This window comes from Sphaeramia orbicularis, chromosome 17 (assembly GCF_902148855.1).
Source record: "Sphaeramia orbicularis chromosome 17, fSphaOr1.1, whole genome shotgun sequence".
In the NCBI taxonomy this organism is placed as follows: Eukaryota; Metazoa; Chordata; class Actinopteri; order Kurtiformes; family Apogonidae; genus Sphaeramia; species Sphaeramia orbicularis.
Genome location: NC_043973.1, coordinates 38,627,243 through 38,642,786, shown reverse-complemented (window position 1 = coordinate 38,642,786; position 15,544 = coordinate 38,627,243). Strand labels below are relative to the sequence as shown.

Genomic DNA, 15,544 nt, shown 5'->3' with positions numbered 1-15,544 from the left:
ATGCAGGCGTTCCCCTTTGGCTCACACATTACTTCAGTCTTGGCAAAACAGTCTAACAATGTTTTTATAAAGTTATAATTACACCATTATCAAATATTTCCAGTAAAATGCAAGCAAGGAAGAAGGAAGTAACAGCTATTTATAGTAACAATACTGAACAGGAGCACAGACACAATGATGTCTGGTATTTTATTTGCTATGAGGAACTAAAAAACAGCGTACACATTTTATAAAAGTTCCCTAGGCCTCTAAAACTGCAACGCATTTAAATATATCCTATATCTTGTACCCTTGTGCAGTTTAGAAAATGTTGAAATTAAAAGTGGCTACCACTGACACGTTGTTGAAACCAGAACTGATGATGCAATTCTCCCCCTAGATGAAGGCATCCAAGGAGCAGCGAGGAGTTGAACATCTTTTTTTGCACGTGTGCTGCAGATGCACGATATGCTATCTGCCTCAGGACAGGACAAAGCATGTACGCAGGGTTTGGCTCAAATAGACTCTGACATCCATGGTTATGTAAGAACTTGTTCATGCTGATGTTAAACGTAGGTAAGCAGTCTACATTTAGACGATTATTTGTCAGTTTAATACAGTCAAGTACCATCTGATGGTAAATCCTTGCTCTACTCACAGTCTTTATTCCTGACTCCAGAATGTAGCAGGGTTTATTCCATACAAATGAACTCTATTGGAAGTAAATGCATCTTAAAGTTAAGAAACAGGACAAAACAAAACAGTATTCATAATCACATTATGTTTCTTAATTAGGTTTAATTTATTCCACAGATTTTTAATTTATGTCTTTGTACTGAAGATGATAATGTACAGCTGAGGTTCTCAAGTATTTTTACCTCAAGACCCAAAGGAGAAATTTGGTGTCTGTCTAGGTAGGACATATTTTTATATTATATATCTGGAACTTATATTAAGGACATTTGTGAATTATCTTATTATGATAAATTCCGATAGTTGCTGCTTAACCCATAAAGACCCAGTGTTACTTTTATGTCAGTTCCCAAATGAAATTTTCTCTATATCCAAACTGTCTTAAGTGATTTCTCACCATTTATTTCTAATATTATCCTCTTTATTTTGTATTTTATTAATATAAATCAGGTATTTTCCTATATTTAACTCACTGATCATGTAGATGTTCATAAAAGCTCAGATTAAAGTTGAGGGTTATTATATCAAAAGCAGAGAAAACTGCAGAAAAAGTGACATTTTCAGGCGAATCTATCGTTAACTGAACATAAACCTAGTGTCTCCATCCACTGTCTTTGATCCAACTCCATGGGTTTTACTGGTGAATCAATGTTGTAGAAGATGACTGTTTCCACGGTAACTACGGAGCCTCTGAACGTTCAAATGGATCATATCTGATGACCATGAAAAGATGAAAAACTGCATTTTACACCAATTATTTACATGTATCGATAAGATTAGTGGATCAACAGGTATTAAACAGTTTCTATCAGTAAATGGTTTGGGTCTTTATGGGTTAATTTACATTATGAATGAGTCAGAGAGTGGATGCCAGTTGAAGCTAGACAACTTAACAACACATTAATAACTTTCAAAAAATCTGAATGAAATGCTAAAATACACAAATAACATGACTTTTTACTTTCCAGGTGCAAAAACAATGTCTTTGCACTGGGACATTTTTGTTAATAGTTTCCATTTTGTTCTGTTTTGAGGGTTTTTTTTTTTTTTTTTTTTTTTTTGCTGTTTCTTCACCTTAAGCAACTTTCCTCACTTCCTCTGCATTTCTAAGAGCTTTGATGAAGTAAAATATGTGAACTCCTGTGTATTTTCACCATCCTGCATGTGTTCAAGAGTGAAGGAATCATAGAAGTCACTGACCAGATTGTGGTAATGAAAATAAACTGACATAGCATAACATATTTACAGTCGCAGAAAAAATTATTAGATCATCATGTCATCAAAAACAATGGTTATGCGTGGTTATATTAAAACGGAGATGAAAAGATGTTAAAGAAGCAATCCACTGATGAGTTCTATACAGAGGATTTCAGCATAAATGTCAATGTAATGATATAAACAACTTTATTGGCTAACAAAGATGGATACTTTGGGATAATTGAGATGCTTAGTATTCATTTGACCTTTATGTGTTTAATACAGAGGATGATTTAGACATAATCGGTCAACGTTTGCACAATTAAATGCATAACAATACAACAGTTTACATGACTTACAGTCGCGGAAAAAATTATTAGACCATCAAAAGTCATCAAAAACAATGGTTATGCAATCACATACTAACTCCTGTGTATATCATGTAACTAAAACAGACAGAAAAGAAAACATGGAATGCCTAAAAGCACTGTTTTTGTCAGTACAATGCCAAAGTTATTGACGGAAGAACTGAAGTGATTTTGGTTTTTATCAAGAAAAACATGGAAAATGACCAGATATCAGCTCTGAAATTAAACAATTATGAGCTATTTTTGTTGCTCTCACTATATTTGTCCAAACAAATGTACCTTTAGTTGTACCAGGCATTAAAATGAACAAGAAACTGAAGAAAACAAGGGGCGGTCTAATAATTTTTTCAGTGACTGCATGTGTTTTAGAACTGGGATTTCAGAATATTTCAATAAGTGACCTATAAAGGGTTAAAGTAGAGGCTGACTCTTCTGGATCTTAATTTTTGTAAACAGGGTTTGTACAGGTGCTTAAAATCCTTGAAAATGCTTGAATTTCAATGTTGTGTTTTCAAGGTCTGAAAAGTGCATGAACGTTAGTTTGACCCTTTATAGTTTACTCATAGAAATGCTCTGAAATTCTAAATTTCAACCTTAGTGTGTTATTGGAGGACATACCTTTCTTACATTTGTGAAATTTTTTCATTATTATGTAGACGATCAAGGTCAATGAAGTTACCATATTTGGTTCCTTACCCGATAATTGCAAAAAAACAAAACATCAACCCCAAAGCAAAACAAAAAAAACAAAAATCAAAGAAGCGAATATTAAAAATACAAGAAAAACACATGTAATGGGAAAGGAACATGTATTTTAGAACATTAGACCAACAGTTGCAGAAAAAATGATTAGACCATCAAAAATCATCAAAAACAATGGTTATGTAATCCAGTACTTACTCCTGTGTGTATTATGTGACTAAAACAGACAGAAAAGAAAACATGGAATGTCTAAAAGCACTGTTTTTATCAGTACAATGCCATAGATATTGATGTAAGAACTGAAGTGATTTTGGTTATTATCAAGAAAACATGGAAAATGAATAGATATCAACTCTGAAATTAAACTATTATGAGCTATTTTTGTTGTTCTCATTATATTTGTCCAAACAAATGTACCTTTAGTTGTACCAGGCATTAAAATGAACAAGAAATTAAAGAAAACAAGGGGTGGTCTAATAACTTTTTCCGTGACTGTATGTGTTTTAAAACTGGGATTTCAGAACATACCTTTATTACTTTAGTGAATTTTTTCAATTTTTTTCATTATTATGCAGAAAATCAAGGTCAATGAAGTTACCATATTTGGTTCCTTACCCGTAAATGGCAAAAAAACCCAAAACATCAACCCCAAAACACACAAAAAAAAACAAAAATCAAAGAAGCGAATATTAAAAATACAAGAAAAACACATGTAATGGGAAAGGAACATGTATTTTAGAACATTAGACCAACAGTTGCAGAAAAAATGTTTAGACCATCAAAAATCATCAAAAACAATGGTTATGTAATCCAGTACTTACTCCTGTGTGTATTATGTGACTAAAACAGACAGAAAAGAAAACATGGAATGTCTAAAAGCACTGTTTTTATCAGTACAATGCCATAGATATTGATGTAAGAACTGAGGTGGTTTTGTTTTTTATCAAGAAAACATGGAAAATGGATAGATATCAGCTCTGAAATTAAACTCTGAGCTATTTTTGTTGTTCTCATTATATTTATCCAAACAAATGTACCTTTAGTTGTACCAGGCATTAAAATGAACAAGAAATTGAAGAAAACAAGGGTGGTCTAATAATTTTTTCCGCGACTGTATGTGTCTTAGAACAGGTTGGGGAAGTTTGGTAAAGACAGACACACAGAATAAGAACCTGTTGTGGGTCAATAGTGACAACATGAGGATGGAATAAAGAACAACACCAGCAATGAAGTAAAAAAATATTTATTGGACAAATGTGACAGTCTCACAGACTTTATTTAAAAGCGAATCTGCTCACTAACATCATAATACATAACACATCCTACCAACACTCACACATACTGTACACAAACCATCCGCATCAGCGCATACATTTACATACACACCATCCGCACATACGTACTTAGAACACACAGCTTCTGCTCTGACGTTTAGTGGCTGGGTCTGAAGGGAAATGGCATCCCTGTCATGAACGGCTGAGCTGGATACTGGGGATGAGGGGAGGGATGGGAGGCCAGAGGTGCGTGTGGGGCGTGTGTGGGGTGAGTGGGAAGAGTAGGGTGTGTGGGGTGAGCGGGGTGTGTTGTGTGTGAGGCGATGGGGGAATGGGAGGCGTGCGGGCTAAAAGCCATTGGAGGGGTGTGGATGTTGTTGTAGTACATCACTGGGCCTGACAAAACCAGCTGGAGCAAACTGGTAAGACAGAAAAAACAAGATCAGAGAGAGAAAAAGGAAAAAGAAATATTAAGATGGAGAAAAATACACTGGATTTTGCACATTTTGTATTTTGTAGATAGATATGCAAAAAAAAATAACCTCAAGAAATCACTGAACAAAAATATAAATGCACCACTTTTGTTTTTGCTCCCATTTTTCATGAGCTGAACTCAAAGATCTAAAACTTTTTCTGTGTACACACAAGGTTTATTTCTCTCAAATATTGTTCATATTGTGTTAGTGAACACTTCTTCTTTGCTGAGATAATCCATCCACCTCACAGGTGTGGCATATCAAGATGCTGATTAGACAGCAGGATTTTTGCACAGGTGTGCCTTAGGCTGGCCACAATAAAAGGCCACTCTAAAATGTGCAGTTTTATCACACAGCACAATACCACAGATGTCACAAGTTTTGAGGGAATATGCAATTGGCATGCTGACTTCAGGAATCTCCACCAGAGCTTTTGCCCGTGAATTGAATGTTCATTTCTCTACCATAAGCCATCTCCAAAGCTGTTTCAGAGAATTCATGAAGAAGACTGTGCGAGGAAAATGGTGGTCACACCAAATACTGACTGGTTTTCTGACCCCCCTGGACCACCCAATACAGTAAAAGTGCACATTTTAGAGTGGCCTTTTATTGTGGCCAGCCTAAGTCACACCTGTGCAATAATCCTGCTGTCTAATCAGCATCTTGATATGCCACACCTGTGAGGTGGATGGATTATCTCAGCAAAGGACAATGGAGAAGTGCTCACTAACACAGATTTAGACAAATTTATGAACAATATTTGAGAGAAATAGGCCTTTTGTGTTCGTAGAAAAAGTTTTATTGTTGAGTTCAGCCCATGAAAAATGGGAGCAAAAACAAAAGTGTGGCATTTATATTTTTGTTCAGTGTATATTTTAACAAACATAGTAAGACAGGGTTTCTGCAGGTATCAGCAAATCTAATTTAATGCCCTATTTAATGCCACTTTAGACAAATTTAAAGCCCATGTCTAACTGCAGATACAGTTTTGTATCCAGTTTTATGATAGTTTTCCTTCGACAGGCTTTAACCAGATTCTGAACAGTTCCTCCTCCAACCACTTCTGCTGAAACCTGCAGTTTCCCATTTTTCTGACATTTGCTAATATTCCCTCCGCCCTTTTGCCACAGCATGAGCACGCTCACAGCACGTTGCATTCCAAGCATCTGGAGTTGTGGCTTGGTGTATCGGCCATAAACAATAGCCAATTAAAGGGTTCGGCCTGTCAATCATCACACTATACTGCCGATCAAAATAAATCATGAATAACAATGGGGTTTTTTTTCCATCAAGTGTACTGAATTTTTTAATGCCTCTGGACGTCAAATTTCATGCTTTTTAATGCCATTTAAGGCCTTAATTTTCACAAAATCTATTTAATTTTATTTATTTATTTATAGAGCACTTTTCACAGAGTCACAAAGTGCTTTACAGTGCGAAGTACAAATAAACAGTACAAATAAAATACAATTAAATACCATTAAAACACAATGAAATACAATTAAAATACAACTAAAATATAATGAATACATAAAGTGCAAAGTGCATTTAATGACTTTAAATGCTTTTTATGACCTGCAGAAACCCTGGAAGAGGAATGAAACTTTTCTCTCTTTTAATAAAATGCTTTTAGTTTGTATCTGCTATTCAAGCTTCTATGTTTGACATTAATTTAGCATCGCTCCCTGATGTTGAACAGCTACACACATAATGGAGAATAGGACACAAAGAAGAGAATTCATTAAGAACGAATGCTGCACTGGGTCAAAATGCACAAAGTAACACTGTGAATATGAAAAATTGGGTATTCGTTAAGGACGGAGCTGGATGAAAGGGAAGTAAAAAAAAAAGCTGAAAGACTGTCTATGTGATTAATAGTCAGTATCTAAAAATGTAAAATGTAGACAAAGGCGGTGACAAAAAACTGAGGCATCCTGACTGTAAAAATAACAGATGAAACATGTTGGCATATCCGTAACAAAATAAAGGATTATATTTAAATAATCAGAGTTCTCTCAGATGTTTTTTTCTGGCTGCCTTTGTCTACACTGAACCCTTTTGGAATATCTACTTTTATTCATCTAGACACCTTTTTTTTTTTAGCCTTTTTAGTTCTATGCCACAGCAGGTTTTGCTCTCCACATGTGGGCACGTACATTATTTTCCTCACATAAGCCTGAAGATGGTTAAGTTAGCAAGAAAACAAGCAGTGAGGAGTCAATGAGTCTTACTTGTTATGCGGAAGGCGGGAACAGATGGCGCGCAGATCCTCTGCAGAGATAAAACAGAACGTAGTCATTTATAACCACACATATAACCACAGCACCTATGAGTCTACATCCAGCTAAACACACTGCTGCCCTCTTCAGGTGAGCAGCACATATAGCAGTTAAATACACAGCTACTGTACACAGATGAGGATGACTCCATGTGGCACCACCTTGGCCGTCACAGTGGGCTCTATGCACAGCCCCAGTACTTCCTGAACTTAAGACAACTCCTCTATTTCCTGTCTTTCATTATTGGGCACACTGATTAATCCAGGTGTGTCTGACCACAGTAGTCACAACAAGAAGCAGCAGACACACCTAGATTAATCAGTGTGCCCAGTAATGAAAGACAGGAAATAAAGGAACTGTCTTAAGTTCAGGAAGTACTGGGGCTGTGCATAGAGCCCGCCCATTCATGACATATTTACAATAATAACAATGTATTTAGAAGTTTTTTAGGTTTGGGCCTTAAACCTAAAGTCTTATTAACTATAAGGATTCTATGACGAAACAATGATTGACTACGGTAGTAATGTAACATCTTTATATTTTTCTGTCTATATACAGGGTGGGGAAGCAAAATTTACAATGAACAGTTAGTTGTTTTTTCTCAGCAGGCACTACATCAATTGTTTTGAAACCAAACATATATTGATGTCATAATCATACCTAACACTATTATCCATACCTTTTCAGAAATTTTTGCCCATATGAGTAATCAGGAAAGCAAACGTCAAAGAGTGTGTGATTTGCTGAATGCACTCGTCACACCAAAGGAGATTTCAAAAATAGATGGAGTGTCCATAAAGACTGTTTATAATGGAAAGAAGAGAATGACTATGAGCAAAACTATTACGAGAAAGTCTGGAAGATACTATTAAAGAAGAATGGGAGAAGTTGTCACCCCAATATTTGAGGAACACTAGCGCAAGTTTCAGGAAGCGTGTGAAGGCAGTTATTGAGAAAGGAGGAGGACACATAGAATAAAAACATTTTCTATTATGTAAATTTTCTTGTGGCAAATAAATTCTCATGACTTTCAATGAACTAATTGGTCATACACTGTCTTTCAATCCCTGCCTCAAAATATTGTAAATTTTGCTTCCCCACCCTGTATATATATTTTAGATACACCTAATGAATATCAAGACTTTTACGTAAATAAGGGAAATTCAAATCACTGTTCCTCAAAATGTGGATTTTACAGATCTGAAGCAGTGTATTACTCTTAGGGCTGAAAGATATATCGTTATCGTATCGATATCTAGATATGAACATTCAAGATATTAATATCGAAAAAGCAACGATATAAACGATATAGATTTCTGCAGTAAAAAAAACATTTCCTGCAGTAAAATGTTTGATTTGTAATTTATTTATTTGTACTTTATGTTAATGTTGATGACTGGCAGTGAGTTCTTATAAATAAAACTGCACTTTCCACATTCTTTTGTATTATGATGTTTGTATTTTTCTGATAAATGCTTGGTTTTCACCGAACCCGTAGTCATATCGTTTCATATCGGTATTGAGACATCTGGCATGAATACAGAGATATGAAATTTTGTCCATATCGTTCAGCCCTAATTACTCTTATACAGAGTCAAATGATTTCTAAATGGGACAGAGCTATATTAGTGCTACATAAACTTAACGCCATTAAAAACGCACGGTCTAAACATGTGGTGTAATTTTCAGAAAATGATTTGCTCAGGTGCCTATTTTGTATATTTTGCTCACGAGATGAGTAACACAGTTAACAGCTGTATTTTCTTCATTCCCGATATGTGCGACATCGGCGTTTGGACAAATCCCTTTAATTTCATTTCATTTATTAAGATCCCCATTAGCAACTGATGATTCAGTTGATTTCTTCCTGGGGTCTCGTCTACATTACATTACAATTTTAATTATTTTACATTAATCTTACACCATTCACACCAACGCACACACACCAACAGGACATATACAACAACCCAATGCAATAAAAATAAACAAAATAAGTACAATACATTCGTACTCCTTCACCAAACAATGTCCCTTAATGTCAGACATTGAGTCGAATCTCTTGTACAGAGTCACGCTTGACTGGTAACTTCAGGTGTGGTCAATAGCCGATATAAAGGCAGCAAAGAAAACGCTGAAGTGTTTTTACCGGCTCAAAATGGAACGATTTCTGATACAACAGAGAGAGCGTGTCATTAGCATTTTACGCTCAGGTCTGAGCCGTGGTGAAGTCGCTCGCCGTCTGCGCTGTCATCGCAATACAATCAGGCGTCTGAGTGATCGGATCCCTCAGGACAGGATTAAGAGACTTAGTTTCATGTGTCGTCGCTGCACTGTTTGTTCGGAAGCCAGAGGTGGACACACCCGATATTGAATGGTGACACTTGCAGTTTCTGAGTACCTGTATTCAGTGACTGAATAAACGCGTTAAGTTGATCATGATTTGTCCACAATTCATCCTCTAATGACCACTGCTTCCCTCTTTAACCCTTTCACGCATAGTGGTCACTACAGTGGACACCTATTCAAAGCAGTTATCTTATATATTCATGGATTTTTTTGTTTTAGTTCCATATCAGCCAATAAAGTGGACGTACCATTGCTGTAACTTTGCTGTTCTTGATAAACCTGATCTGCAGTAACATGTTTGAGTGTAAGTCAATTCCTTGTTATTGTTATTAGACTGTAATTAACTTTTTTTTTTTTTTTTAAACAAAAAGTTTTTTTTTTAACGTATTATCTCCATAAAGTAATAACTAATATTAGACTATGTTAAAATGTGACAAAACATCAGATTAGCAGCATTAAAATAATTTGTTTCACAGTTTTCCACACAGAATATTAGTAAATACATGTTCCTTTGCTTCAAAAATTTAACTCATGGTGTCCAACTGAGTGGATATTTTTGCAATTCCATGAAAAATGGGTTCATAAAAAAATTCAGTTGGTGTTTTTTTTTCATGCCTAAAGAGGAATAAAAACACACAGGAAAAAAATCTTGATTAAGGTTTTCATAATTCATGCATGAAAGGGTTAATATGAAGGTAACCACAAAGCAATTAATTTAATATAGCTCCAAACACACATATTATTCCGACCCGTGTGTTTTTAATGGCGCCAAGTATATAATCAAATACGGTTGGAAGAAAATAAAAACTAATGGCGACGTGAATACATTTTTGACAATCAACTAATCATTTCTATTTAGTCACTTGATTTCAGTAAGAATTTACACAAAAACATATTGCAGCTTATCATTAGTTTCATTACAGATTTTAACCCAGCCCAATGAAAATTAATTAAGTACTGAGCTAAGAATATAAATATTAATGGTTAAATTTAAATGTGACAGCTATGTGTAAAACATTTGAACTAAAACGTATGCAGATATGGAGTAGACCTTTAGAATTGTTTTGCCTCATAAGCATTTAATTCTAGTTTCACATATTTTTTTTGCCACAAATCCAATGTCATAAACTGGGGAAAATTCTGAATTTTAAGTGATCTTACCATGTATGAAGTCCATATAATTTAAAATAGATTTAATGTTTATAAAATCCTGTAAGCCTCAATTGAATAACATTTCCTGATTCTATTGATTTATTTGTGTGTGTGTGTGTGTGTGTGTGTATTGTCCCACATGAAGCAGTTGATAGCCGTGGTAAACTGAGCACATTGATCCTTTTCTACTGGCGTCTATTTACTTGCTGAAAACGTTACATTGCCAGTAAACAGCACCGACACGAGAGCCAGGAACACATTCAGATCAGATCTGAATATCTGCAATTAAAATACTTTTTAATCTCTGGCTGAGGCTTCTGCTTCAGTCTATAACCCAAATGGCCTCTCCTGTCTCCAGTCTTTTATTGTCTGCTCCCCTTTTATCTTCCATTCCACCTTTTTCACACCATTACCTCTTGAGCAAAGCAGGGCTCTGTTGGCCATAGCCACCTGCAGGGCCTGTGCCAGCCGGTCCAGGGCCAGCTGAGACAGTGCGTGTGTATCAGCGGATGACGTGTGCGTATGTTTGTCGGCCTGGTCCAACAGTCTGGAGAGGTCAGAGGTCAGCGCGGCCAAGGATTCCATTTGGAGCAGCGCCAGGCGGCCAAAAAGCCCTTTCTCGTTTAGTATGTTTGGCAGGAGCATGAAGACCTAAGTATGTGGAGGTGGACAAAGACAGAAGTGTGTATAAGGTTTGTATGCACCAATTATCTATTCAAGTTTACACTGTAAATAAATAATCATAATAATAGCTTTATTTATATAGCACCTTTAAAAACTGAGGTTACAAAGTGCTTTGACAGACAAAGCAGAAGGGCACAACAGCAGAATACAACTGAAAAAAACAAGATGTGGGCAAAGACACAAACTGAACTAACTAAAGCACTTCTTAAAACACATCTTTATAGACTTGCCTTTATGTGATGTCTCTTTTTATTGTTTGAAAATTTTGGTTATTAATTTATATTGACATACATTATCCTCAATGGCCTACTATCTTTCAAATCCCACATCAATAACGTCACCCGGTCTGCATATTTCCACCTGCGCAACATCAACTGTCTCCGCCCCTCCCTCATCCCCCATACCACCTCTATTCTTGTACACAGTCTCGTAACCTCCCGCCTCGACTACTGTAACTCCCTCCTATTCGGTCTCCCCCAAAAGTCCCTCTATAAGCTTCAACCGGTCCATAACTCTGCCGCCCGCATTATCACCAAAACCCCCTCCTACCACCACATCACCCCCATCCTCCAGGAACTACACTGGCTCCTAATCAAACAGAGAACTGAATTCAAACTCCTCCTGTACACATTTAAATCCATCCACAATCTCGCTCCTCAGTACCTGTCAGACCTCCTCCATGTCACCACTCCAGCCCGTTCCCTCAGGTCCTCCTCCTCTATCCACCTCACCGTGCCCCCGTCCGCCTCAGCACCATGGGAGGCCCAGCCTTCAGCCGCTCTGCTCCTCAGCTCTGGAACTCCCTCCCACCATCCATCCGTAACTGTGATTCTCTCCCCACATTCAAATCCAGACTCAAAACTCACCTTTTCAGAATAGCCTACCCCCCATAAGCCCTACTCTCCATTCTACAACTTCATTTCTATATATAGTATTTTTTTTTTTTTTTTTTTAATCTGTTTATTTCTTTGTATTTCATGGATTGTTTGTTTTATCTTGTTGTACAGTGTCCTTGAGTGTCTTGAAAGGCACTTATAAATTAAATGTATTATTATTATTATTACATGATGTTTTATTCCATTCCTTCATTTTTGCATTGATCTGACAGCATCATGTTATGTTATTTCTGCCCTCTCTACTACGATATGGTCACATGATTTTGTGTTTGCTGAACTTACTTCTTTTATTGTGTTGTGTTGTTTTCTATGTTTTTATTCTGCTGTTGTCCCTTCTGCCTTTTCTGTCAAAGCTCTTTGTAAACTCAGTTTTTAAAGGTGCTATATAAATAGAGTTATTATTATTATATTATTATTATTATAAAACATAGAAAACCCAACACAATAAAAAAAAAATATGTACAGCAAATGTGAAAACATGACACTCCGAATAAATGAAACCAAACACATACCTGTAGGACACTCAGATGAAGTGCAGAGAAAAGATGCCCCACCTCTGCTTCATTCTCAGAGCTGCTATTGGTCAGCGCTTGCTTCTTGTCTTTCCTGTACGCCAGTGGAGCTTTGACACACCAGCGAACCAGCCCTCCTAATGGTGTGACATCAAGTGAACTGACTGGCTGGCTTCCAGAAAGGGGCGTGTTCAAGAAGGTGATTAAGACAAGCCGAGGGTCATCCTGGATCCACGAAACAATCATCTGGAGGAGTTCTAAAGGAGGAGTGAGCTCCTCTAATGACAGACACAAACACACACGTTTACATTTTCAAAGTGAATATAAGCCATGACTTAAGGGTTTTTCCTGCTTTACTAAAACCATGTTGCGTGCCATGTAGACACACTTTGGCCAAAATACCTGAGGAGAGGTCGTAGAGGGTGGTCACAGCAGTGATAAACTGGCAGCAGAAACGTGGGCTGGCGCTGTGTATGTTCTGAAGGGTGGGTACTGAGCCAGGAACCATACTACAGTAATCATCGACCAACACCTGAGCTAGGCGCACACAGTATACACGGTGGGTTCTCTGTAGGACACAATCACAAACAGATGCATATGTTAGTACACCCAACAATGGCATGTTTAATCAAGGACAGACATGCAAAAAGTGGCACATATTACACACACTATAAACAATGTCAACAACTTATACTTCAGAGGGATAAGAATATGCCCAGTTTAATGCACATTTGTTTAAAGCACATCTTGGAATTGGCAATAATCTAGTAATATGATATATATTGTGATACAGAGTAATGATTCAATATGTTGTGACATTATGTCTCAGTTTACATTATTGTGTTGGAGTAGAAGAATTAATGATCAAATCCAGATTTCAACATCACAACAGTACCAAATAATTGGGGAAACACAAAATGAACCACTGCCTTCCATTGATCTTTTCAGCTATTAATTAAAAATGAACAAAGTGTGTTTGACAATTCATACAGTATCTCAAATCACAAAGTATCTGAATACTTAAATGCAAAATGGAGCAATGAATTATACTGTGTGGCAGACCTCTATCTATACAGGATAAATTTCCCTAAAATATTTTAGGTTTATTTTCACTAGCTAAAACAATTGTATAATAACTCAGAAAAAAGTTCATCATTACAATTGTTTGGGATGTTCTATATCTAGATATGAGAAAATCATTTTTTATGTTATGACCATAAACAACACTTTAAAACCACAAACAACAAACATCTGCTTTGTTCATCTGTCACTGAGGACCAAAAATAAGACCTTAAAGAAATAACAATTTCACGTTTATTGGGGAAATTCTCAACAAAAGTTTTGGTCATTACACCATTTTTTTCCCATACAACCTAGCCCAACTCAAATGGTTTCTTATGCCCATAATTTGTGTGTTTAATCCTCACCTGTAACCAGGTAGCAGCACATTCTAAAATAGGTACCCTGCCCACAGCAACAGCCATGGAGACCAGCTTGCCTAACAGTGCCATGCGGCTTTCATCTGCCTGGTTGCCCTGGAGACTGAAGAGGGCGGAGAACACAAGTTGCCGGACTGTATCACGGCTCTGTTCCTGGAAACAACTGCACATAATCTCCAACAACTGGAGCTCCTGAATGGCACTCATCCTCTGAAAGAAAAACAAAGGCATCATACAGAAAGTCTACTTTTGGAAATATCAGTGGACTGTTTGTCAGGATCATGACTTACCCTAACTGGGGCATTTCTGTCCTTGGGTGCATGCAGTATGAACTCTTCCACCAGGTCCAAGGTTTTCGAGTCCACCTGAGGAGGCTGTCTCCCTGATTGCACCATGTTACAGATGTAGATGTCCAAATGGTAGAGCAACTCCTTTGCTGCATTCAGAACATCGCGAGGAAGCAAAGACTGACGAATGTCACCCATCGCCACCTGATGACAAACACAAAAATAACATTATATATTATGAGGGTAAGAATATGACCATACAATAGGACATATCATGATACTTGGATTATGATTAAATTTATTTGTGATACACAGCAATGCCATAAGGAAGGCAGTACATTAAAAAACACACCGCAATGTGTACAATAAAATCTGAGTAGAAATAATTTTAACTTTTTAAAACAAATAGACCTGTCCGATCTGCATTAGCATCACTCTCTGTAAAAGCCAACACAATGGCACTACCTTTTGTGCATTTTAAGCAAATGAATGAATATTTAATTAGATGAATAAAATAGTTTAATAAAATAGAAAATTAAATAAAGCCTCACAAGCATCATAAATAACACACATTCTTAAAATGTTAAAATATTAGGTTCTTAAACTATGAAATAAACCCCTAATAATTGCACTGAATAAGGTGACTACTGTTGTCAACACGCACATTAGGTAACAAATGCATGCAACGATGTTCACTTATCATAAAAAAAATAAATAAATATTGCATAAATCGGGGGTATGTCTTGGATCATGCCTTTTAAAATACAAACGACTCAGACACAAAGCTGGAAAACAATGTCTACAGTCTATACCCATAAACGTTAACTGCTCCATACAAAAAGAGGAAACATCTGTACACTGGATGCGGACACAAAAACATAACTGGGATGTCCTGTCAGAGGCTAAACATATATTTATATATATTTTATGCATTAAATGACATGTGTCCAGCTGTACAGTACACAGTTCTAGAGGACCCCAGGCTCCCCTTTGAAGCGGTCTCCTCCATCCGGCTACAGCTAGTTAGCAAAGTGAAGCTAAAACAGCCTGCTTCTACACGTCAGTAAATTTATAGTTCGCTTATAATCAACATTCAAAATTTAAGAGTGAATATACGTGTAACTCAGAGCCTACCTCTGCGAATACGCTTTTAAATGGTCGTTAATTTATTGTAAAACTAGCCAACGATGAGGGTCGCCCTCAGCGACGGATGGATGACATCACTTCCTGCTAGTGCGAGTCTACGAGAACCGGCGTGGG

At 36.8% G+C, this 15,544-nt stretch overlaps 1 protein-coding gene and 1 long non-coding RNA gene across 2 annotated transcripts; both read right to left on the bottom strand.

The window, feature by feature from the left end:
• Nucleotides 1-4,166: 4,166 nt before the first annotated feature.
• On the bottom strand, nucleotides 4,167-15,529 carry LOC115437930 (uncharacterized protein C7orf26 homolog). Its single transcript, XM_030161334.1, has 8 exons — nucleotides 15,419-15,529; nucleotides 14,288-14,488; nucleotides 13,986-14,207; nucleotides 12,961-13,126; nucleotides 12,559-12,836; nucleotides 10,880-11,117; nucleotides 6,921-6,960; nucleotides 4,167-4,632 (listed from the first exon to the last, which is right to left on the bottom strand). The coding sequence occupies exons 2-8, from the start codon at nucleotides 14,480-14,482 to the stop codon at nucleotides 4,371-4,373; spliced, it is 1,401 nt and encodes a 466-aa protein (XP_030017194.1). The 5' UTR covers nucleotides 14,483-14,488; nucleotides 15,419-15,529; the 3' UTR covers nucleotides 4,167-4,370.
• Nucleotides 8,071-8,829, bottom strand: LOC115437931 (uncharacterized). Its single transcript, XR_003937998.1, has 2 exons — nucleotides 8,551-8,829; nucleotides 8,071-8,184 (listed from the first exon to the last, which is right to left on the bottom strand). It is a non-coding gene; the product is annotated as an uncharacterized LOC115437931 (long non-coding RNA).
• Nucleotides 15,530-15,544: the final 15 nt, after the last annotated feature.